This window comes from Festucalex cinctus, chromosome 4, assembly GCF_051991245.1.
Source record: "Festucalex cinctus isolate MCC-2025b chromosome 4, RoL_Fcin_1.0, whole genome shotgun sequence".
In the NCBI taxonomy this organism is placed as follows: Eukaryota; Metazoa; Chordata; class Actinopteri; order Syngnathiformes; family Syngnathidae; genus Festucalex; species Festucalex cinctus.
The window spans coordinates 11,385,152-11,410,758 of NC_135414.1; the positions used below are offsets into that span (position 1 = coordinate 11,385,152).

General features: G+C 37.7%; 1 protein-coding gene across 40 annotated transcripts in view; it reads right to left on the reverse strand.

Annotated features, from left to right (window-relative positions):
• Positions 1-25,607, reverse strand: part of madd (MAP-kinase activating death domain) — a 37,687-nt gene that overhangs the window by 2,953 nt on the left and 9,127 nt on the right. Inside the window, exons 5-37 of one of the 40 annotated variants that reach the window (XM_077518846.1) lie at positions 25,021-25,152; positions 24,698-24,811; positions 24,516-24,596; positions 22,636-22,692; positions 21,772-21,944; positions 21,409-21,644; positions 21,158-21,314; positions 20,925-21,028; positions 20,595-20,767; positions 20,291-20,427; positions 19,817-19,947; positions 19,474-19,575; positions 19,109-19,150; positions 17,189-17,248; positions 15,194-15,302; positions 13,386-13,572; positions 12,871-13,021; positions 12,451-12,654; positions 11,112-11,162; positions 9,243-9,346; positions 9,025-9,108; positions 8,632-8,790; positions 7,521-7,641; positions 7,257-7,319; positions 6,640-6,760; positions 6,300-6,405; positions 6,095-6,205; positions 5,918-6,025; positions 5,639-5,803; positions 4,966-5,038; positions 4,547-4,653; positions 1,729-1,798; positions 262-308 (exon numbers count right to left, since the gene is read on the reverse strand). In XM_077518846.1, coding sequence (XP_077374972.1) covers positions 262-308; positions 1,729-1,798; positions 4,547-4,653; positions 4,966-5,038; positions 5,639-5,803; positions 5,918-6,025; positions 6,095-6,205; positions 6,300-6,405; positions 6,640-6,760; positions 7,257-7,319; positions 7,521-7,641; positions 8,632-8,790; positions 9,025-9,108; positions 9,243-9,346; positions 11,112-11,162; positions 12,451-12,654; positions 12,871-13,021; positions 13,386-13,572; positions 15,194-15,302; positions 17,189-17,248; positions 19,109-19,150; positions 19,474-19,575; positions 19,817-19,947; positions 20,291-20,427; positions 20,595-20,767; positions 20,925-21,028; positions 21,158-21,314; positions 21,409-21,644; positions 21,772-21,944; positions 22,636-22,692; positions 24,516-24,596; positions 24,698-24,811; positions 25,021-25,152 — 3,840 coding nt within the window. Of the gene's footprint in view, positions 1-261; positions 309-1,728; positions 1,799-4,546; positions 4,654-4,965; positions 5,039-5,638; positions 5,804-5,917; positions 6,026-6,094; positions 6,206-6,299; positions 6,406-6,639; positions 6,761-7,256; positions 7,320-7,520; positions 7,642-8,631; positions 8,791-9,024; positions 9,109-9,242; positions 9,347-11,111; positions 11,163-12,450; positions 12,655-12,870; positions 13,022-13,385; positions 13,573-15,193; positions 15,303-17,188; positions 17,249-18,409; positions 18,428-19,108; positions 19,151-19,473; positions 19,576-19,816; positions 19,948-20,173; positions 20,428-20,594; positions 20,768-20,924; positions 21,029-21,157; positions 21,315-21,408; positions 21,645-21,771; positions 21,945-22,635; positions 22,693-24,515; positions 24,597-24,697; positions 24,812-25,020; positions 25,153-25,607 lie in introns of all 40 variants that reach the window. The other 39 variants (XM_077518834.1, XM_077518833.1, XM_077518832.1 and 36 more) reach the window with 39 other exon arrangements.

Here is a 25,607-nt window from a genome sequence, read left to right on the forward strand (position 1 = left end):
TTTTTTAAAGTTTGACCCAACCCCTATTATTACACAAATTGGAGGTTTATGCCTTTATTTTTTTTTCCAGAATTTTAGAGGAACAAAAATGCATTTCGATTCCCTCAATGCAATTCAAAAGACATCAGTTAAATGCAGATTTTCACTATTCACGGTATGTTATCAGCTGGACTCGTTTACATTTCACTTTCATATTGTGTGACACATACTGACTTGAGAGGCACAATTGGTGCCCTGGCACACTGATGAAGACTCACTCACCATGGGGGTCTTGTACTTATGGATCACCACTTCTTTAGTTTCAGGAACTATGCCGATGCAAGAGACAGAAGAGAAATTCAAGGGCAGCAAGAACTTGAGTCAGTCACTTTGTATGTTTTTGTTTTACATGGCTTCAAAATAGGTTGTGATGTCCCCCCCACCAGACAAAAATATCTAAATAAAATATGAACTCAATATGAACTTATAATGAATCTCCACTTTAGACGGTTCAGGACATAACACAGCCCACAAAAATGGACAAATGTGATTTTCTAAAAAAACTACTTCAATATGAAAAGGACATAAACAGAAGACAATTTTTCTCTCCACCCCAACGAAATGAATGGGACAGGACATGACAAAGAAGCAGCTACGCAGTGCCCAACAGATTTGGCCCCAGTTTGACTTTTCATTAGTAACTGAACCCATAGCAGAGAAGAGGAGGCTGAACAAATGAAGGGCATGTTAAATCTCTTCTCACAGCCCCCTAAAAACAAAAACAAAACAAAAAAAACAAGTTGAGATCAGATCTCCCCTTGCTGTGGCGTAAATGGCCAATGAGAGATGGAACCTGGGGTGATCTCCCAAATGAACCATAACTTAATGAGGGGAGCACATGACAGGAAAATGAAGGAGTTGAAAGAACAGATCGTGTGTGCATAAATTATCTGGATATAAAAAGGTGACAACACTTTACCTGCTGGAGAATGAAGGTTTTCATAGTGGCAAAGATGAGGGCAACATTACAAAATCAGCACAGAGACACAACAGTAACTCAGCCTGGCGCTTCATTTCAGAAAAACTACTTCCTATTTCTCCGCATGCTGTTTACAACACTAACCTACTTGTCTTCTTTCCATTAGTCTGTTCACTAAACCCATATGGACCCATATCAATACTCATTATATATTCACTGACTTTCAGACAAAATTATCCTCAAACTAAAATTAGGAAAATAAGTAGTTTCCATTTATGCCTGGGGAATTAAGCTAAATTTTGTATCTAAAAAACTGGGGTGGAATACGTAAAGAATAAAAACCCATCTGTATAATAATTACAGTAATCCATTTCAGTACTAATACATGCTCACTCCCTGATTTCTCTTTCCCACTAATACTTAGAAATGTGCTGGAGTTTTAATCAAGGTTAAATTATACTTTTTTTTTCCCTTTTTTTTCTTCACAGCCTAAAATTGATTTTATAGTAATCTTACCATAAACATTATCTTTTACATGTAAGTACTTTTACAATGAGCCATTTAGGATTGATCAAGCAATTATTGATGATACATTGATCATTTCTAATATGTATTCAGAATGAATCCCATTTTGCTCCCTCGTCCAGTTGTGCAGCATTTTTTGTCCACTGCTCACATCCAGCTTAGTGAACCCTTATTAGCTCTTTGCCATGAAGCTGAGTTACTGCCGTGCCAAGTACAGGCCTACAATCAATAGATGGTGTAATTACCAAATTCCTCCAGGACAAAGACTCCCTTCACTGTATTGCACTTTTTTATGTGACTCAGCTCTATGAAAACCTAAGAAAAAAACAACAACAAACAAAAGAAAAAAAAAACAACACAAGACAGAACATTATTAACTGAACAGTACTGGATGAAAGTTCAAAGTTCACATATATATATATATATATAAAATAAAAAAAAAACAGGTTAAAACTTGCCTTATTCAGTATGAAAGGTAAAGTAAAAAAAAAAAAAAAGCTACATGTGGAATGCAAAGCTTTTAACAGCAACAGAAGAGAAAAATAATAAAGCACAATATGAGAAGTTTCCATGATACATGGCCAACAGTTCAATGCACTGCTTGATGATGGAATTGCAAGTCACATCAGAGATCAAATCATTTTCGCTTTGAAAAGGTCATACAACAGTATTCATTAGAAGCAATGTGGCCCATTGTTGCATACATGGAATTTTCATATAAAGAGAAAAGGACACACAATAGAAAAAACAATAGAAATAAAAAAGGAACCGATAATATGTTATTGCTAAGAAGCAAACACAGCAGAGGTTGTGTACCTTCCGCTCCTTGCAGGGGGAGAAAGCATGGGAGAGAAATGGTTTGGATTATTATCGGACAGAAGAGCACAAACACTCAACGACACTCTGGGTGGGCATTGTCCACAAGAGCTTTGTACAGACTTAGTCAGGAATGCAGCCGAGACCGCACCCTAACTGTTAGGGAGAAGAAGAAGAAAAAAAAAAAAAAACGGACCAACCATTTGACTAGGCTGTTAAAAAAAAATAAGCTGGCTTCACCTTTTGCTTTGCATCCCCCAGAGCCCTCCATGCCTCCTCCTCCAGCAACAAGGGCTGGCACCACAAGCACAACAAATTCATGAGGGCACTCGTTGACCGACACTTGACAGTCTTATTCGAGAGCAACAGCCTGTGCTTAGTCAAATTATTTAGAAAAACAATCCATTATGATAGGACTGACTCCCGAATAATGTTCCACTTTTGGACACAAATAAACGTATTTTCATGTCTTGTAAGAATCTAGAAATTCAATCCCAGGTATGTTTCTATAAATACATTTTTTTTTTTTTTTTTTACATAGTTGGGTAAAGGAGGGTCTGAAATGAGTTAAGACAACTCACAAATTGAGAATGTTAAATGTGAAAACAAAATACCCAGAATTGACAAGAGTGAAGTTATGTGAACAAGGGCAAGTAACTGAATTACATTTAGGCTTTAAGATTAAATGTCAAGTCCAGTGGAAGCTCCAAAGTCAAATGGCCCCGAAAGTCAAACAATTGGGAATTTAAATATAAAATCGAAGATTATCCTGAACGCTAATTATGTGATTTCTGCTCGGGAGTACAATCACTAACAAACAAAAACCTTCGATCACGGTTCAAAAGCCTGACAGATTGACTTTTTTTTTTTTTTTTTGGTATGGATACATGTTCCTCAGGAATAAATGAATTTAATGTGGGATGCCTCAAGGATCAATTTAAAGTCCACTACTTTTTAATTTTTACATGCTTCATCTTGCTTCTCATATCAACACACCACCACCCAAAAAATGTTCTAATGCTAATTTAACATATTCTATTATAATAATAACATATAATAATAATAATAATAATAATAACAATAATAATAATAATAATAGAACAATTTCAATGGATTTCTATGGAGACATTTCATTGAAAAAAGATGTGTCAACTTTGGAGGTTCCACTGTATTTTGCAGTACACTACACCCTTAATAACACATTCACTTATTCTCATATTAATAACTGCTTGGTAGGGCTCTACATCAAAAAACGTGTTGTCATACATAGTTAAATATAAATGATTTAATTTGCAATATATTCTGCTTTGTATTTGTTTTTGTTTTTTTGCAACAGTGAATATCAGGCGAGTGTTTTTGTTTTTTAAAAAACTATTATTACTTGTACCTGTATTACTTGTGCGCAATATTAAAAAAACAAAAACAAAAAAAAAACAAAAAAAAAACTTGGGAGTGACCAGCAACGTCATCTGATGGTGCTGTCACTTCTGTGTGACACACTTGCTTAATTAAATCCCAAATAGCGGAAGTTATTTTGCAAAGTCACTCACTCACTATAAGAAATTGCATATGCTGTTGACAGGTGCAAAAGTAGCAGAGGCCGTCATATTTAAAAGCGGGGATTGCGCTTTATGAAGGCTTCTCCTTTAATTTGTAACTCACTAACTGTGCAGATATGAAGACAACACATGACAATGTTTGAGGATCCAAATGTAAAATGTCCAGTTTGCTACTGAATAGCCAATTATTAATGAAAAGTCTTTGATCACGGTCATCAGTCTTACCACTGATGCACAACACGCACATCAACACTTCATTTCCTCCCACACACTAAATGAACAACAAGTTTTATCTCCCAAATGTGAAAAGAAACATGTGGAGGGATGCGTTTATACTCGAGATTGTTTGGGGAAATGCAAGCATGCAGGCAAACACACCAACATGAAAAGAAAACAGCTCAATCAAAAACGCAAAAGACAAGTTCTTCCTCTAAGGAAAATATCGACTTCCTATGACAAAAGGCCAATCAAACATTCTACCAGACATTCCTACCTTTGGACTACTAACTAGCTAGCATGTAACACTAGAGGAAGACGGTCACAACGTGAAGGGAAATGCAAAGTAGTGAGAGGAGCAGAAAGGCATTGAATGCGATGGGATGAAAACTGGATTATCATGAGTGAGTTTTCTTTTCATGCCCTTGAGTGAGGTATGAAGCCTCTTTCTGCGGTGGTCCGTGCTACTTACCTGACTGTGCATGAACTTCAGGTTGATTCCTTCCAATGTGACCTGCAGCAAACCTCCCTCACCAGTTTTCATATCTTGGACAGGAAACTCTCCACCAAGTTCTGGACCTAACGAAATAAGGCCAAAGTTTAAAGATGTTTAGGACTTTTAAAGACAACCTTAAGTGGTTTAGTTACATTTGGCTGGTTATAAATGTTGATCATAAAACAAAGATGTATGAGCTGAATCGGAGGTTGTTTTTGTTCATTATTCTGCATGGATTGGGTGACTGTTTCTGAATTGAATTTTTGGATTAGTTAGTGGGAGCCTTTTAGAAAAACTGGTACAAACTATACTTGTTTTCTGGGCAGGAGTCACACAGCTACCAGGGCCATATCACACAAATAAATCCAAGCTACTATGTAAACACATACCCATACCTGGTTTGGAGCTTTGCTGTCTGGCTGCAGCTCTTTCCATACTATCCTTAACACAGTAGTAGAGTTCACGACACTAGAAAGCAGAGAGGAAAGTACTTTATCTTAAGGGGAGACAAAAAAAATAAAAAATACTATCCTTAACCCTATAAAGCATGAACAATGAAATACATGATTCTGATTCTTTGTAGAGTATTTATTGGTGCTTTTGAACAAAAAAAAAAACCCAAAAAAATACAAATAATTGAAAATTAACATGCACATATGACTTTTGATTTGTGTCATATGTGATTCATCCGGTATTATTATATTTTTGACAGTTATAAATGTACAAATTTAGAGCACAATGCTCTAAATTTGTACATTTATAACTGTCAAAAATATAATAATAGACACATTAAACATTAGTATTTCCAAAAGTCGGAAAGAACATTTCCCACTATAAATAAACATAGGTAATAGTATAGGATCTCTCCTTTCTCAATTGGGGCGATCTGATACTGCCCTCTAATGGCTTATACGAGCAATGCATGTGTCAGATCATCTATGAAAGGGTTTTAATGGGAAAATAAATTATACTTATGAAATAGAGGGCTCAAAATGTCTTGTATTTTAATATGATACATTCGGCTTTATAGGGGTTAACTTAAGAAAAACCGAGGGATAAACTTCTCACCTTTTTGGTATAGAACTTATTGAGTTGAGTCTCTTGGCCATTACGTCTCCAGAGACATAAGACCTTAGTCTTGGGGCAGTAAGTCATGTTGATGAGTTTCTCGTACCACCAGCGCTCGTACACTGTGCCAATGTTGCTGCGAAGGACTATGCAGTCATCACATACCTGAGACATTAATGAGGGAAATGTAAAACGTAATAGAATTTAACAAACAAGGCCAAAGTTCAATATTGTCATTATGTGAAAAACACATGTTTTTTAATTAAAGACTATGCAAACCTCCATGAAAAAAATGTCCCCAGTGGTATCAGTACCAGCATGTACAACAAATGTTTGCTTCTTGATATGACGGCTTCCACAAGGCCTGATAGACAGCTCACGGCCATTCTGAGAGTACAACACGAAAAAGTGATGCACAATAGTTCAAACAGTAAATTAAAAGAGACAAATGCTGACCATTTGTGTCAATTTGTCCAGCAACTCATTGATCTCTTGGCTGTAGGTAAGGCCAATGTGGGACTTGCCCATCAAGCGCCTCACTTTCTTCCGGATGTCATTTTTGTTCACCTAGAAAAACAATAAACAGGAATAAATGTTGACTGTATGACGGTATCAATGTTCCTATTTCACGTGCTGATGCAAATACGGCATTGTTTCTTACTTTCATCATCAGCATGTATGCAATCATGTTGTGCAGTAGTGTAGCCAGGAGTTTGTCCTCATCGTCCTCCAGACGCTTGCGGTCATGTTCGCCCAGTGACAAGTATCTATTGAAACATAGAGCAGTAACATACTTTTGCTACAATGTGAAAGGTTGCTCAATTTGGTTTACAGCAATTCTATCAAGAACTATATTCAGAAGTGAAATAGCCGTCACTGAAGTGCAGTCCTCCACAATGGTTTAACTAGTCAGCTATGCAGTATTCGGAAACATGCCAACTAGCTAACCAAGCTACAAATAAAAGACAAAGCCAAAAACATATATATTCAACTTTTCAAACCTTTCAATCATCTCTTGAGGTCCCTGGTCCAATCCCATCCCCTCACGCTCCAACATGACAGCATCCAAATAGGCATCCTCCCAGAATTGCACCTGGTCCCACAGTGTGGAGCGTTCCTTACCTAGAAAAGCATCACATCATTAAAAACCGTGCAAAGCGCCAACGTGACACATTCTCCAGGATGGTCATCAATGGATAATCACATGGCTCGCTTCAAAGTTCAACTCATTTCTTCTAACGTCATATCGGATTGGATGGCACTTGCAGCTTCTACATGAGTGTCATGCCTACACCTTTGGCTTTTTGTGAAGTGTTTGTGATAGGTGGTTTGTGGTAAGAGTCAGTCATAGAGAAGGAGGAGAAAGAGAAGGTATTGGTTGCTAGACTATAACAACGACACAGGTAAAAAGCCATAAGACAATTATACTTAACAGCTTTCCATTCCTTATCAAAAAAAAAAAAAAAAAAAAAAACGACAACATATGGCTTTGATTTAGAGATAAGTGATCAAGTGGAGAAAGCCACGGAACAGCAGCTATTCAATTAAGCACTAGACTTGGCAAACAACATTTGCACCCTACACAAAGGAAAAACGGCCACACAGAGATAAGCCCTACTTAGCGAAAAGGTTTCCATGGCAGCATCCTCTAGTTGATCCCAAACGGAGCTCTTATCGCGGCCTGGAACATTTTCCCAGGAGGAAAAAGAAGCAGGAGGGAAGACAAGCGGAGGGTGTTAGGCCATAATTGAAAAGTGTTATTGGAAAAAACAAACAAACAAAACAAAACAAAAAAACAGCCCAAACATCAAGAACGCAAAACAACAGGGAAAGGGATAATCAGATTGGCAGAAGTGATTCCAACACAAAAAAATGAACATACCCATCAGGCCTTCACAAAGATAGATCCTCATACTGATGTCCTCCATTGGTTGAGTCGGCATCCCTTTTGCTGTTGCAGATGTGTGCTCTTTTGCGCCGGGTTTTAGTGTGTGAGTCTTTCCCTGGTGAAACCGGACACACAATACTGTACACATTTTATAACATCAAAATAATGTTATTTTAAGTGGGTTCCATGGATTTATTAATTTTTAAGAATTTTGTATCATGGTGCAGATGTGACTGAAAGCAATTTTTATAATGAGGTAGAATTTATTGATTAGGGAGGTCCCGGTTATTTAGATTTCTGAACTTGCTTCAAACTTGGGCCCGACTGAAATTAATTTCTTTGAGGCCAATTCTATTTGACAAATTAAATAATTGCTAACCAATCACTCATATATATATATATATATATATATATATATATATATAAATTCCTGCGATTGGCTGGCGACCAGTCCAGCGGGTCCCCTGCCTAAAGGCCAGAGCCAGCTGAGATAGGCGCCAGCACCCCCCGCGACCCTTGTGAGGAATAAGCGGTTAAGAAAATGGATGCATGGATGGATGGATATATATAAATTCATGTACAATGGTAAAGATACAGAGAGATACAGGCTGAACTGTTTGACTGTTTTACAATACGTTTTCCTTCGGTATTTAACTTTACAACAGAACGAAAAGTCGACAGAAATCATACTTTATTTTTATTTATTTTTTTTGTCATTACGTCATTTTTCTTACAGTATCTTGTAATGTGTTAGGGCCCTATTTCATACAACATCAAAATATTTTCCAGACTGTTAAAACTGTGTTTCTGCCAAGATATCAAATGTTTGCCAGAAATGCAAACTTGTGGGTTATTTCCAATTTTCCGTGCATATATAAAAACAAATATACTGTAAATCTCAGCCACGTCGATTCTCTTTGTGGCAGAGTAACTGATCGGACTATAGTAACTGAAATCTTGGGTTTACACAAACCTGAATATTGGCACATAAATGAAATGGGGAAATACAACATCAACAACAACATAAAAATACATTTAAAAAAAAAAAAATCAAGCCAAAATGTTTTATACGAAAATGAATTTGAGCCATCATTGCTGAACTTACAAACACAGAGCTGGTAGCAGGGTTTGTTTCAATCTCGCTGTCAGAGAGGGTCCCTCTGGACTGGGCTAAATGTAAAGCACTTCTCCCACCCGAGCCATCGCCTACTGTACTGCTCAGGTCACTGTCAGCACCCAGAGTCTCTCCAGAGCTATTGCTTATCTACAGGCACACGAAAATAAATTCATTAAAATGCTGTAGTTGACAACTTTTGACTATATTAGTTCACTTGATTAGTGTGGCTTTACCACCTTTACACATTGCTCTTTCAATATTCCAAAATCAGAAATTTAGGATAAATGATCAGCTGATCCACAACTATCATCTAGGATGTAAAGTAAATGTAGCTAAAAACGAAAATGGCAAAATCTACTATTTGAGTTGGTCCTGCCCTACCACTGTGCTCGCCTCAGAGTCTTGGCTGGTACTTCTTGTTAAGATGGGAGGTTCAGAACTTGTTACAGACTCTGTGTCACTCTTCTACAAAGACGAGGAAAGATGAAAATCAGCAGTCATGACAGGAGTGTGCTTCAGTCAGGCAACATCACGGATTACACCCGCCAACATTCTATTATTGATAGAGATTTTATTTACCCGAAACTGTGCACACTAACCTGAGACCCGGAGGTGACACTGAGACCACTATCGGCACTCATCTGAGATTTCTTCTCCTCTGCATCAGTCACTTGGGGGCGCTGCTGCTTTGCTCCTTCAGCCCCTGAGGAGAAATACAACTGTCAGACTATTATCAATTAGTCTTTCGCAATCTTACCTTGCTGAGAGTCACCCGATTCAAAGCCAACACTGTACATCAACAACACAAGCAAGATATAGAAATTCTTCACTTCATTTGTGCAATCTTTTCGCACTTAATGGTGCATAAACTACTACTGGTCAGAAAATAAAGCTGACCTGGTATGAAAACGTCCATTGTTCATCACTATTCAATTGCAGAAACTGTTTTAATTACATTCACCAGGGACATGAAAATCATGGCTATTTTAGTAGTCCAATTATATTTTTGGCACAAAATAATTGTACAATATATTTTTTTACTTGTATGTATGTATGTATGTATGTATGTATGCATGATTTCAGATCAATTTGTTTTTCTTGACTTAAAACTAGTTTTAAAATTACACAACCATCCATGTTCTATGGTGCGTTATCTATGCAGGGTTGCATCAGTGAGTTAGATGGTGAAAAAGTGTACAGAGATTCTAAAGAAACAGGACAATAACGTTCGATTCAAAGTGAAAAATAAAAGAATGGCAATCATTTGTTAACATGATTTGTGCTCAACTATGAACTTAGCTGAAATCTCAAAATAAATTCAATTTACATAATTTTTTTTACTGTTTTCAAAATAACCTCCCCTGAAAAAAATCAATGTCATTCAAAGTGTTAAATCAGGGATATGGAGCCCTAGTTCTTGAGAGCCACTGTCCAACCCGTTTTCGATGTCTCCTTCCTCCAACACAGCTGACTCAAATGATCTACTCATCAGCAAGCTTGATAGAAGCATGATATCGATCCTGTTCATTGAATCAGGTGTTTTGGTGGAGGGAGACATCGTAATCAGGTAGGGCCGTGGCTCTCGAGAACCAGGGTTCCCTACCCCTGCCATAAATTGTGCAATTGTGAATTCATGTGACTGGTGAGTGTACATAAACTGACAAGGAGACTCATTCAAGTGTAAATTAAAATATTTCAAGAGGACCAGACAGTGAAGCAAGGAGGGAGCAGGCCCAAAGTGCAGTCAAATTGTGAAAAACAATCACAAATGAAAACAAAACTGCAAGAGCGTGAAGCAGTGTAACACTCCATCACAGACCGCAACATTAACTCTTCGTCAGTGCTGCCGATGTGGCTCAAAAACACAGACACAGGCAGTTAGGCATGCCGACAAACTGAGAAACAATAAGTGTAATTAGTCTGTCACCTTCAGCAAAATATGACACATTTAGTAATTTTGTAAAATCAAACATTTACAAACGGCTTCAATAATATCTAATAAAATAAAATAAAAAAGCAAGACATTGGAAAGAATAAAGAGAAGGAAAGGTCAGCGTGTGTATTTATGCTAATTTTGATGCAAGGTCTTAGATTATAAATGCCTTCAACTTGCTTAAGCCTGTAAACTATAGCATAGGATTTGCCATTATAAGGGAGAAAAACAGGCTGCAGTTTGAATTCAAATGTCTATTGCTCAGACCATCAATGTAATTTATGAAACCTAGACTGTAGATAATAAACCATAAGAACTTGACTAAAATGGGTCTCAGTAATGCAATATATATAAACTGTTGTGCTACCTAACGACGAGTCAATATTATATCACACTAATGCCTATGCATCAGTCCCTTTCACAGTATATGCCGAGATAAAAACATAGTTGACTATAAAAAGACAGAGAGGGGTGGAAAAAAAGAGTCAACAACTTAGTACCCCAATCTTTTTTTTTGATGTGTGAAGTTTCTTACTCTGTGGTTTTTCCATAGATTTTTGCTTATCCTGGTGCTTGCTCCACAATTCTACCCAAGATGCATTGCAAGCAAGGAGAGAAAGACAGATAGTCAGAGAGCAGGTTGAAAAAGTATGTATGATGGATGAGCATTGAAAGCAAAATAAACAAACTAAAAAAAAATATGACACTACTGAATGGCGTCAGCAGAATGTTTGTAATGTTTGCATGTAGCTGCGTAACAATCTGAAACAGCCGTAGCTTTTTCAAGTTGTGTCCATTATGTGAGATAGCTACGATGGTAACATTACAACACACTCAGAGCACCTGGACAGCCACACCAACATCTGGATGTGCTCTGACCCAGACCACAGAACAGAGAACATCCATCATAAATTGAAGTGGTTTGGCTCACCAGTAAACAGATTAGAGTGAGACATTATCTAACTGGAGAAGAGCATGGAATGTGGTTGATGGGGCTGACAAGCCACATGTTGAAATGGAAGCAGTTGCAAAAGCTGGGATGCACATCTCACAGCATTCTGTAGAATTGAAGGTGCAACTTCTAAACAGGAAGAGAAGGGTTGCAAGGCTGCAAGAGGTGTCAAGCTACTTGTAGTTTGACTCAAAGTGTCCCTGGTATACAGGCCCAGAAAAAAAAAATGTCACTAAATCTCAGTTCAACCAATTGCTGTACTTGGTGCTTTGGCCATTAGAGAACTCAAATGCATCCATTTTGTTAACTGGGACTGTTTCCTGGGAGTTTGTTTCTACAATCCATGCTGAGAGCAAAAGGAACTGCCGTATTTTAAGTGTTGTAGGAACCTGCAGTAAAGGCACAAGCAAGCGGTAGTTTTTCTAGTGATGCCCATGACTGGCTGACCTTGGCCACTACTGCAGATTTAGGTATTGAAAGATAAAAAGACATGCATTCAAGGTGCTGAGAGGCCGACGACAGACCTCAAGAGGTGGCAAACAGGGACACAAATGTTTTAGGAAGGCAAGACAAACACAATCCGAGCAGGGACACAGAGCTACACTCTATTCCAAACATTTTTTTGGGGTTTTACTATTGCACACTTATGGTTATTTTATGCTCAAGTTTATTTTTATACATGTCCACATATGAATGTGAAAAAGCACAATTTGGATAATCTTAGGTGTTTATGGTATTCCCCAAATAATCTGAAAGCCAATTTAATGAACAATAATGTATGGAATATTGTAACTCTTGCATTTTCGTGAATGTAACTTTCTTGGGAATGGTTGGAGACGGGAGAGGAATTTGTTCTGGGGTTGATGAGCTTTTCGGGGGATCTCACTGTGCACATGCAACCAAGCTGGAGTGGTGTACACACCAATCGAGGCAATAAAGTTCTCTTCGTTCAGACTCCGGGTGTCAAAATGGCGGGCTCCTCTGCCCGTTGTGTGATGTGGCAGCTGCAGATGAGGAATGGTCAGAAGACCTTGCGGTCTGGTTGCCTCCATTCGACCGGAAGGACTCTCTTTACTCCCCGGGCTGCCAGCGCTATCTGTGGGGCTTCGCTTGCGCTTTTCAGGGTCTAACAAGTTATCAAAATTAAAGGGGCCACAAACGAAGTTCACCAAGGTTAGAAGAACGATTACTAGTTGATCTAGATAAGTGAAAGGCTTTGGCCGGTGTTAGTGGCACAAATCCATGCTTCTTAACAAAAACAGCATTAAGAATTACTACGTCAATTGTATTTACCAGTAATATCCTAAAAGGAAAAAATGTGAGGATTCTCTGTGAAACTTACCTTTTGTTTGATAATGTGTGCGTGCTATCTCCAGTAAACTGAAGACACTGGCCATTCCTCCAAGGCCTGCATTTGCGTAGGAATGCTCCAAACTAGATACTGTACATTTCAATATGTCCAGCATGCCCTTGTACACCTTCCTGTTCACTTCCTGAAATGATGATTCATATTAAATATACAAATATGATTCATATTAAATATACAAGCACATGCAAGAACTGCTTACAATCTCTCTGAATATTGACATTTTCAGTCATCAGTTATTGAATTTTTGGGGGGCTTTAAAAAAAAAAAAAAAAAAAAAAAAAAAAAAGAACATCATGGCACACTGAAATTGGCCAAAACTTAAAAAACTAAATAAATAAAAATAAAAAAACACAAGCATCATAAACAATATTGTAATGAAACATGAAATATAGAAATCTAGTAATGAAAAATATAAGGTTGGCATTTTTTGTTAAGTGGCATCACACCAACAAAAAAAATGCATGATGGTGTAGAAACAATCTTCTTACCACATCTCGTATGATCTCCTGTCTGGAGTCTTCCTCAATCTGACTGGCTTTGTTAAGTTTACTCAGCACAAAGACGCGGAGCTGCTCATTCTCCAGCAGGCGGCGCACTTTTTTCATGTTGAGCCAGCCGACACCTTGTCCATCAAGCACACTCTGTACAACCTCCTTCAAAAACTGCTGGTTTTCACTGTATTGATATCACAGACTTAGATGTACTCAAACAGATACAGTTACAGTTGCAAAATTATTCAAAAGACTGTAGTAAAGTGGTTCAGCATGTTTGACATTTACCTTTCTTTTTTTTTTTTTATACCAAATAAGAACTTGTAAAATACACAAACGCAATATAATGTAAATTACAATATGTTCTATAATATACCTACAAATGTCCTTTTTATGATTTACTCACTGACAAAATTATTCAACCCCATAAAAATTACCACTCTTTTCAAATGGTTTTCAAATGTTTTTAATCCGGTACTGAGAACACCAGTAGGTGTCAACAGGAAAAAGAAAAACATTAAGCAAATTTAAAAGGACTGTGATAGCCTTCCTCTTTCCAGACAGACATAAGTCCAGGGAATGGTCAAATAAGTCAAGAGAAGAGGTTAATTACCTTCATAAGCAAGGATATGAATAAAAAAAAAAGATAGTAAATGCATTAAAAATTTCAAAAAAGAAAACTGGAAGCATACTTGGCAATTTTATAGATAAAAGTCACAGTGGAAACGGGCATGGCAGAAAGTGGATGCTGCCGGTGGCTGCTGTTTTGATACCTGAAGCAAAAGGTTGGGGGAAAAAAATCCCGGATGACAGCTCAGGAAAGATGATAGCACTTGTCAGAGGGAAGTACTCAGTTTTCCGCCCAGACAATAAGGTGCACAGTGTGAGCTCAAGGCGTCAATGCTAAAACTCGTAGGTGCTCACCCTACTGACTTCAAAGTATAAGAACAGTCGACTCCAGTAGGCCACAACCCACATGAACAAACCACAAAAGTTGTGGAAAACTGTTTTCTAGGCCAGACAAAATTTTAAATATTTGACATGTCTGGACCAGATGGGTACGGGGAATCTCCAGCATTTGCAAGGTACCATGAATTCAATGATCTATCAAGACATCTTGTTGTAAATGTGATACCGTCGGTGGTAAAGCTGAACCTTGGGATATGTTTGACTTTGCAACAGGACAGTAATTCCAAGCATAATCAAATGTAGCTTGGTTGCAGACGACGTGCTGGAAGACTCTGAACATCTGAACTCTGAACATCACTCAACATAAATAGAACAGAGAATCTCTGATGAGACGTGAAGAAGACAGTTGATGCACACAACCTTAATCATGTCAAAGAACTGAAGGTGTTTGCCCATACCTGCAAGAAGCTTGGGTCAAGCTTTATTTATCTGAAAGATGTTATTATTCCCAAAGTCTGTTGTACTACTTAAGTACAAATGTGACTAAAGGTTGAATAATTTTGTCAATGAGGAAATCACAAAAAAAAATATATATATATATATATATATATATATATATATATATATATATATATATATATATATATATATATTGGTATATTACAAAAAACATTGAGTTAATTTAAGTTGCATTTGTTCGTTGTATAGGCCCTTATTTAATCTAATTAGAAACAAGATTAAAAAAAATGTTCAACTTGATAAAACAATTTACTGCAGTGGGGGTTGAATAATTTGGAATAAAACTTTATAAGGCTCTTATTCATGAACAGATCTAACAATATTGGAAGTGGGCTTGTAATACTTTTATGATGAAGGGGGCACATTTTAAAGAATACCTCGTATTATTGATCCGACCCTGAGGAGAGGGTGATTCTCTCTTCACCGTTGGGCTGTGCTTGATTCCAGAAGACTTCTGGTCCACAAGTGCCCGAGGTGCCCGAGCGCCTATTAAGAACACAATGAAATTTTGAAACACTACAGATAACCATAAAAGTAGAACCACAAACTAGCACACAAGGTAAAACTCGGAGGAATCTGGGTTGGCACACTTGTATCAGTGAATCATTTGTGTTTTTAAGTAGCTTATTTCTTCCGCTCCTTCATCACTAAAGAAACAACACAACTAGTAATCTATTGTCAGATATTGTCCACATGATCACCGAAGCTGCAAGATCAATAATACAACAGGAGAGTTGAAGGGTAAAACAAACAAGCATAAAATAGATACACGCTCAGAGGAAGGAGAGTTAAATTCTGCTTTGGGTGGTGGCATTACATTGGATTGGAGCATAACGTAACTATTCTGTGTAGAAACTATGTCAGCAATGACATGCCCAACAGAAAAGGAGGATGGACTGCTAAATTCAATAAAGCTAGAAAACAAAAGAGCACAAGCTGACTCAATTGAACTGCCGCAATGTTGTTGATGCCTTACAAAGGGTTGTCAATCATGCTTTGAGTGCAAACCACTGCAGCATTGACAAAGGCAAGCATCAAGCGTGAGTCATAGCTCATATTTGTTCATACAATACAAAAGAGTTTCGATTTTACATTACAGAACCCATCAGCCAAAATAAATATTTGTGTAATTGTCCTTTACTATGAAATGAATGTATACATCTTTAGGATTATGTAATGTGTAAAGTACGTATATATGGCTTATTATGTGTGTCTGTTTGCATGTTTTATCTTACCGATTTGATTTTAGAAGGTGGAATTTATAATGTTCCTGTTAGCAAATATATTTGAACTATTAGTCCAGACAGAAGACAACCAACTGAACAATAAATACATAAAACACAAACTGTATTGACTAGAGGTGTTAAAAGAAATCGATTCGGCAATATATCGCGATATTACATTGCGCAATTCTCGAATCGATTCAATAGGCGGCCGAATCGATTTTTAAATATCCATTTTTGATGGAAAAATATTCACCAAAACGTCTTAGGTTTCACACCTTAAGCATGGAGGAATGTTATATTAACGGAACATTAAGCCTTAATATTTTATTTTAATGCTGTTCAAACATGAAACAGATTACAACCTGTATAAGACTGAAGTTTCAGATAAATAAAGAATACATTTTCATACAAATCTTACACTGTACAAGTTTACTGATTAGTATTTTCTAAATTTAAATAAAAATAATCGCAACAAAATAATCGACTTGTAAATTCGTATCGGGATTAATCGGTATGGAATCGAATCGTGACCTATGAATCGTGATACGAATCGAATCGTCAGGCACTAGGCAATTCACACCCCTAGTATTGACTTTGCTGTACCTGACGGTACATAAAATCTCACAATAAACAAAAAATGAATCAATTCAGTCGTATGATATTCCTGAAATAAGTACAAAATAGCTCAACAACCTTGAACTAAGCAAAACCCAGGTTTCTATATTTTTTTGTTAAATACCTGCACCCGAGGTTTAGCAGCCGCATAACAATGTAGTGCTATGTACAGTACAGCATGATTAGGCCCAATCTCAGCAAGTTAGTAGAATTAGGGGAGGGGAAAAAAAAAAAAAAAAAAAGAAGAACCATGCAAGTAATGAAGTTGTTTTTGCTCTATCCTGTTCTGTGTTTAGTGCTGGCACTCTATGGTAATCTATTGCATAATGTGGTACTTCACTTAAATCCGTCTATTTGTGATCGATGGCTAAATAAATAAAATACACAGTGTGAAGCGAAAATAGTCTGAGAGACAACAAAGTGAAACCTTGATGGCGCACACAAGGAGGAAAACAAGCAAAGGATGTGGGGAGATGTAGTTGACTGGCTTGGAGAAGCATGCAGCTCACTCGGGAAAAGGGCAGAACCCACCTTCTCCGCTCCCTGGGCCGGCCTCTGTTATTATCTCCATTAGAGAATTTAGCCCAAATACTGCACACAAAACCCAGAATTAGTTACTGCCAGGTGTGGACAGAGACGGGGATACCGGCCCAGTCACAACCAGTCTGAACATCAACCCATACAAACATTATGCATGCACACTTAAGATGAGTCCAAACAAAAGTAATAAAAAACAAAAAACAAGATAGCCCATGATGTCCTAATGATGATATAATCCCAGAAAATGTTCGATAATATAACAAGTAGAAGTTGCACAATGCACATGTTGCACATGTGGTGTAAAGTGTAAAATACAGTACTATACGCCTATAATATTGCACACACAGCATGGTACCTACAATTTAAAGCTCTGGAACAAAAATCACAAGCATTCGTAAACTCAAAATAGAGCATTATTATTTAACTTATCTTGACAAACATGTACTGTAACCTTAAAATGCAGAGGAAACACTAAATATTAGGGAGCCACATCCATAACACAGGAAGACAAAACACAAGAGTAGTCTCATGTGGGATAGTCAACTCGCTGGGAATTCCCAAAATGAGAATGTCATTGAAAGGCAAATGGAGCTTAACTGGATGGTGTACAGTGATGTGTTGCTATTTGCGGAGGACAAGCTTGAACCCTGCCACAAAAAGCATTAATCGGCTAAAACCTGAAAATGGTTTACCAGTATAATTGCATGAAGCTCCTCAATTCACTTTCATAAGCCGGAAGTTCCTTGGCACCAAGTTGCAGACAAAGCTAATAATCAATACATAATTCTCCCTTAGCTATTTTTGGCACAAAGATAGTGCCATATAGCGCGAAGCAATATCTTTTATGTCTTTTACCTGAGCACACAACTAGTGAATATGTGAGTTTTGTATTGATTGGAGGACAGATTAAAAACAATTGCAGCCAATCACCAATATGTGGGGGAACAAAGTACCTGGCACATATGTAGCTGTCGCAGCATAAACAGTGCCATTCACAGAGTAACTGTCTTGACTAAATGGTTGTGTTATGTTGAGGGTTAACTGTTATCAATAAGACCACCACAACCATTCAATATGGAAGGAATTGGAAGGTGTGGATAATCAGCACACCACAGGGTCTTCTATCTTAGTCCTCCTCTGATAAACCAAGATAGGTATGGACCTACTAAGGGGAAGGGGAAAAAGCAAACTATCACAACACAAATGACATACCCGGGCTGTCAGGTGCATCTGGGCAACAAAGATAAAACACAAACACACTATAATGAAAAGGAACAAAGCATTTTCGATGGCAGCTATTCCACATGAATTGGAGCTATTGAGCACCATGCTACACCTGTTTTTTCTCTCAGTTGGAAAATCCAACCTCAGAAGAATTCATATTCTTCTAACGGTCGTTTCATCTTTGAGACAAAACAAATTACCAGTTGGCCGATAGCTTGACCTTTGTCCTATCATAATGGCCAACAAATGGCTACTGATAAGAAACGCATATATTTAAATCACAGACGCAAATACAACTCAATACACCAAAATTAAACGTTTACAATAAACACCTTTCTAAATATTTTATTCTAACAACAATTTTTTAAAAATATGTTTTTTGTACTTAACTTTGTGATGTGATTTAAGCATAACTGTGCATCATTTCCACAAAAATGAATAATACTTTTGATATCAAATCTTGACTTATGAAGTCTAAAATGAGTGCATTCATACAAGTGAAGACCACTAGAAATGCAAATAAATGGAAAGCAACAACAACTTCAGTTGTTTTGCGAATTCTTCCATTCACAGTTTTGAGAGAAAAACTGTTTAAAATCCTCAATACCCTCCTTTAAAATAGTGCCATAACTGTTAACAGAGGGAGGACAGAAAAAGTCAGGCTATAAATATAAAATCTCTACAGACCTGCTTGGTCCAGCTCCTCCTCAATGTCAAAATTTAAATATTCTTTTATAATAAGAAAAAATAATTTAGATGGGGAAAAAAAGCAGAAAAAATAGTGATTCAAATGATGAAAAATCTGCACTTTCGTACAGCTCAAGTTTAAAAGCAATGCCATAGTAAGCCATGCATGTACTATAACTATACTGTCATACCTATTAAAATTAAATTATTATTCTGTCATCCTTAGTATGTGTTTTAAGAAATGAAATCATACAAAAAAAAAATACTAAAAGGAGGTAGGCTCAGAAAATCCACTGATCATTATCACACTGCCTAAAAAATCATTTGAGTTGTCTCAGTGTTTAAAAAAGTGTGTTTAACTCTACCTTTGAGGCTGGGGAAAGGTGTCGATTTCTCCCTTGCAGCTTTGTTTGGTAGGGCTAGATGGGACAGACTGAAACTGGTGCCATGATTCTTGTAAAGGTTACCTAAAATGGATAAATGAAGGAAGGTATTGTCATCAACAACTATAAAATGTTTTAAACCATTCCCATCAAATGTGTTCACGATCAAGTAATTCTTTACTCTGGACTTGATGGGATAGTGCGGGGGAAAAGTAATCTTGCCTTTCCAGAACTTGAGAAAGCACCAAAAGGTCAAAACATGCATTAAAAAAAAAAATCAAACATATGAAAACAGCACAAATTCTAGGAATGAAAATATTCTCACTTGCAAAAGACATCAGTCCCCCAAATCCATCATTACTGCTGTTGGAAATGGTTGAATTTGGTGAGCTGTCGCCTTCTCCATCAGACTCTCCAGGCAGCCTCAGACTACTCGGACGAGAAGGACGCTGTGCCCTTTAAAGGAAAAAAAAAACACTTCACATCTCCTCGGCGATGCACAAACAATTGCATACAATAAGGAAAAAACATGAAACAAATCACAATATCACACCGCCAAAGATTCAAGACCACCATGAATGGAGAACAATTTGGACATGCTGGGTTTTGACATTACATGGTTGGTCAGAGCCCATTTGAATGAAGAGTTAGTTCATTCAAGTGATGAACAAGTTTAACACACTTGTTGCCATTGAGGTTCTGGTTGAATCGAGGGGTGTATGACTCCACTTGCTCTTCCGCATCAGGACCATCTTCAGAGGGGAAGCCATACTGAGGCTCAAAATAGGGGTTGTCATACTCTCGTTTTTTTATAGCTGGGTCCACCAGGCCAGTTTCAATTGTCGATCTGAGAGATGGCTGGCTGCTGACTCCGAGGATTAGGTTCTGTGGGCCAGAACTGGGTGGTGCCTCACTATCAGGTGCTTCCCCTTGTTCCTGTTTAAAAAAAAAAAAAAAAAAAAAGGTTGCAAAAATGGATTAAATCCCAAAATGTACATTGCAGAAAAAGATGCATAAAATAAATTAAGATAGACCATGAACAAACATGATTACTGAATAGCAAATAATGGGTAGCAACTTATTAATTGGAATGATTAACATACATGGTTAACTCCCTGGATGATTGTGCTGGGACTGGAGCTTGCAGTTGTGCTCGAGCTTGAGCGAAGGGGCTGGCCATCGGATGCTTCGCTGGGACCATCGCCGCCGGACTGGAATTCTTGAAACTCCACCTCGCTTGCATCACCCAGAGCAGCATGGGTATGTGGTTGTAGGCCTAAAGCAACAAGGTCAGACAATAATTAAGAAAACATATGAACAGATATATATGACAGTTAAAATAAAACCAATTGGGGAAATACAATGGTGATATAGAAAACGAATTGCTGGATCCGCTTTAAGCCTTAGAAAGTTGAATAAACTTAAAAACATACTTGGTGTGTCTCCCTGAATGTCTCCTTGAATCATCTCGCTCACAAGGTCTCCAAGTGAGGAATAGGATGAGCTGGAGTCGTCATATGCCTCACTGTCACTTCCACTGAGGAAAAAAAAAATACATTATCTGTTAAATCATAATACTGCCAATCAAATTCTATGTATTGTAATCTATGATAAAGAACTCAAGACTGTCCCAATGAAAACCAAAAATGAGTGTGTTCATCCTTACCTGTCGGTGGGGTCAGAGTCATTGCTCTCATCTTCAAACGGACTTGCCATCGCCTCAACCAGCTGGGATCCACCATCAAAAACTCTGTATACTACTGGCTGAAGCTGGTGAGCATACCACTTAGGTTTATCCCCAATTAAGGACGGGTCAAAAACATCTGAAACCAAAGTTTGTAGGGTATAAATTAGCTTTCTTTTTTTAATGCAATGAAAAATAATAAACAAGCTATAAAATTGCAAAGCTCATCTTACTATTATGTATTCTCTGAAATGCTAGATTAGTGGGATTGAGAGCCCACTCTCCATAGAACTCCACTGCCTGCGTGTGGGAAAGCTTATCAGCAAAATTAGATCGCCTTGGCCGAGATGCAAGAAAAGACGACGACTGAAAGGCCACCACAGGACGAGGGAAGAGGCGCAAGGTCCGTGTGTGCATTTGAAAACCATGGAGAACATTCGGAGAGTTGAAGAACCGTACCATGGCTACCCTGTTAAGTAAGATGAAATGTATGGATTACAGTACAGCTATTTCTTTCAAAATGAAAAACATCTTGAACTCTCTGCATAGACTAGTCAGAAAATTAACAAATATGTGAAACCAAATGAAAGACTTGCCTGGTGGCTACATCCACAGAATCCACATCATTGCCATAAATGAGGGGGTTAAATTCAGTGGATGATGGGGAAGCTTTATCACGTCCAGGGGGCAGCAGCGGCATTTCCTGTCCTTCCTGGAACTTCTCCAGGTTCAAAATGGGCTGAGTGTTCAAACTCATACTTGCCAAGGCCTGGAACAAGTGACAGAGAGATGAAGAGTGAGAGAACAAAAAATTAAAACATACATAAATAAATAAATAAATAAATAACTGTTTGATAAGCCACTCCCACGTTAGGCATCAACACTACAATAGTTTCTCCACAACCATCTACCCACTACAAAAGTAAATCTATTAATTTGAAAAACTAACATCTTCTGGATAACGCTTTTAGAAAAATTATGCAAGTAAAAATGTTTTTGACAACAAATAATACATAATAATGGAACCCCCTTGTTTTAACACATTGCCTTTGTACACGTTTGTAATCTTACAAGGATCTGTGCATGTTGATGCCTGTGGTGGGCGTGTCATTAATAGGGAGGAGGGGGAGGATTAGGAGGACAGAATGTACTGAATGTCTTGCTGCAGAGTTGTCAGTATTATAGCTAAGCATAATGGCATATTTAGTTGCTGGATGTCTTTGTTAGGAGGTATCTGCGTCACCTTTTCTGCTTTTGGTTACCAGGACACTCACTGATGCAAGAATCAAGACACGGATATTCAGTCATGCTCAAGCCAGAGCTAAGCAGCACGTTAAAGGGTCCGTAAAACATTCTAAGGCATTTAACTCAATTCTTGAGAAAGGAGAAAAGTAATTGTCATGAGCAAAGTAATGTGAAAAAAGATGCAGAAGCATTCCGCAGGACAATGAATGAGTAACCTTATTTTCACAGGAGAAGATCTGCTTTTGGGTGATCACGGTCAACCCAACCAGACACTAGGAAGGGGATATAATAAGAGAGATGTTGGGAGAATCACAAGAAGGCCTGAGGTGAGAAGTGTCACTGGAACAGCACATGACAAAATCATGGCCCTTTCATTTCTTTTCTGTGCCGCCATTCAGCAGTGAAGCACTGTTTCATGATTTTTATTTCTATTTTCCGGTGACAAAAATGGCCATTAAAATCTAGGTAAACTTTGTGAAAAATTTGATATTTGCAATGCGATACTTAATTTTGATAGCTCTCAGACAGCTCTCGTTTGACACAAAAATGGGCAAGAGAATGTACGGTTTTAACACACAACAGCGACTTTGAAAGTCATTGTCACTGTACTAAAGGCTGGCCACGTATCTAATTATCTGAATGTCAAAAGCCTTAACAACTGTATGAATGCGCACAGGCAAATAAATGACTTATTGATACGCCTCGGATGCACTAATTTGGTGAAAGGCAGTATGATGTGAATGGGCCTTAGTTACTAAGTGGATTGACCCTGGTTATGATGGGATGATGACAATGATGAGAAACCACCAGATCTTATCAGAAATACGTGATATTTGCACACAAAAAAGATCTTCAAAGGTTCCCTCATAGCGTGTTCCAAAATATATGTAATAGCTGGTATAACAACAACACATTAAAGAAGTCTATGGTGCAAATATTTGTGTCATTTACATCAAAATCTACTTCTGCTTTGGTGTCCTAAGTTTTACATGTCCAACCATAATCTATAATTAGTGTTATGTCCTTCATTCTAACAGAGGCTTCACACACACTTACAGACACCTGCCTCAGTCACACATCTACACACAAGGAAAGAGCAAGGAAAAATGCAAAGCCATCAAATTGGCTCTGATTCAGGGTAGATATTGTACATTGCCAGCATCGGGCCGAAATCCCCATGAATGTAATGTGTCAAGTGAAGCTTGGCTTAATAAACTCTCAATCGTCTCTTAAGTTACTTACTCATCACAACATGGATTGTCAATATTAACTGTGTAATAAAAAAATAAATAAAATAAAAAAAAGGGATGTGGAAAGTAAAGTCCAAAACCGTAATCCTGCATTATTTGAATAGCCTATCAGCATTCTCTTTAATGGGTTCAAGTACTTGAATGACTAATTCCACATCATTTTCAAGAATATATTAGGTTCATTTCGTAAAATGATGCGGAATAGCTTGTGCTTATTATGCAGAGTTAGACCACACTTCTTCTGTTAACATCACTTTAGATGGAAATGTTATGACAAAAGTTATGAAAATGCCTTCCTTGAGCATGATTTCTATGATTGTTCAAATAAAAAAAGGATGTGACTGGACACTTGTGTGAGTTCAGTTTATTATGTGCTCATTATGTCGATTCTGTTTCCATGAATCAGAACCAAATTCTGATGATGTGTTTCATTAGAGGGGTTAGAAGGATCATATCACAACCACTCTTAACAGCAATATATATTTTTTTCTTGGAGAAGTTTCTAAGAAATGATGTTACCTTCAAAAGCTACGGCATGCAAAGAAAACAGAAAAAGAGCAGAGAACAGTTTTGTTTGTTTGTTTTGCTTTTGTTAGTGCACAACATAACCCAATTCCATCATCCATCCGCACTCTAGACAAAATACATACAAGTCTGCTGGGGGAAGGAAGCCCCTACCTACTCTTCATACGGCTGGAAGAGAGTTTTTTTTGTATTGACATAATATAGCAGCAAAACAATGAATGAAGTATGATGAAAAACAACATTGGTTGGCTCATAAGAAATACATGGGTTCCACAAAGTCGCACAAGTGGTGCTGGTAGATTTAGGGCATGTCAAAGTACCTGCTTCAGATGTTTCTTGAGCTCGCCAGCTTCAGGCTCTGGAAGAGGTGGTAGAATCTCTGCATTTGTAGGTGCTTTAACCTGAAAAACAGTTGTAGTTGTAGTAATGCCATTTCTTTGGATTGTTTTAATTCAAAATGTCATTAGGCAACAAAATAAATGCCTATTGTGAATGTAATTACCTTGCTGCTGTCCAGATCCACAAGCCACACGTCATCTGGAATTTTGAAGTCAGATTTGTAAAGGAAAAAGCTAGCTGGTACTCCAATGATGTAGGGAGTAGGGGCAAGAAGAAGCTGTGCAGAATAAAAGAAAATTTATGTTGACAAGGATAATAGAGTACACGGCCACGCTATATCCTTTAACTGTCTCTAGTCTCAACATTTGCATGCACATGAGTGCAAAACTTCTGTTGGAATGGTGTGACACAATCAATCAAATAAGGCTCTCATTTCATTTTCTATCATTTCAAACACCAACGGTGTAACTACTGTGTGTATTGCACCTGTTCAGCTGAGGCCATGCATGTTGGAAGTAAGGGAATGACCGGGAACATGTACTCCAGAGGATAGATCATGGCCACAAATGCCATTACACTCATGGATAAAGCATTATAATCTCTTGACTGGAGAATAACCTTCAGAAGAAGAAAATAAAAGACAGAAAGAAGAACATTATTTCAATGCACATCTAAATAGCCCATAATGGGCTCTTTGCACAAATCCACTACTTCCTGAACTCAACACCAGTCCTTCATTTCCTGTCTTTCATGAGTGGACAAGCTGATTAATCCAGGTGTGCCTGATCTCAGTAACTACAACAACATTGGCCAGACACACCTGGATTAATCAGTTTGTCCACTCATGAAAGAGAGGAAACAAAAACGTGGTATTCAGTTAGTTCAGGAAGTAGTCGAGCTGTGCAAAGAGCCTATTATAGTAAATCTTCTGCCAAGGCAATCCTAAATACTGTAACTGCTGAAAAAAAGTTTTTCAAAAGCATAATTCATGAAAACAAGCCACAAATACACAAGTCTTGAGAGACCTCAACTAAAGCATGTAATTTACATTAATGGACCTACTTTTCACCATT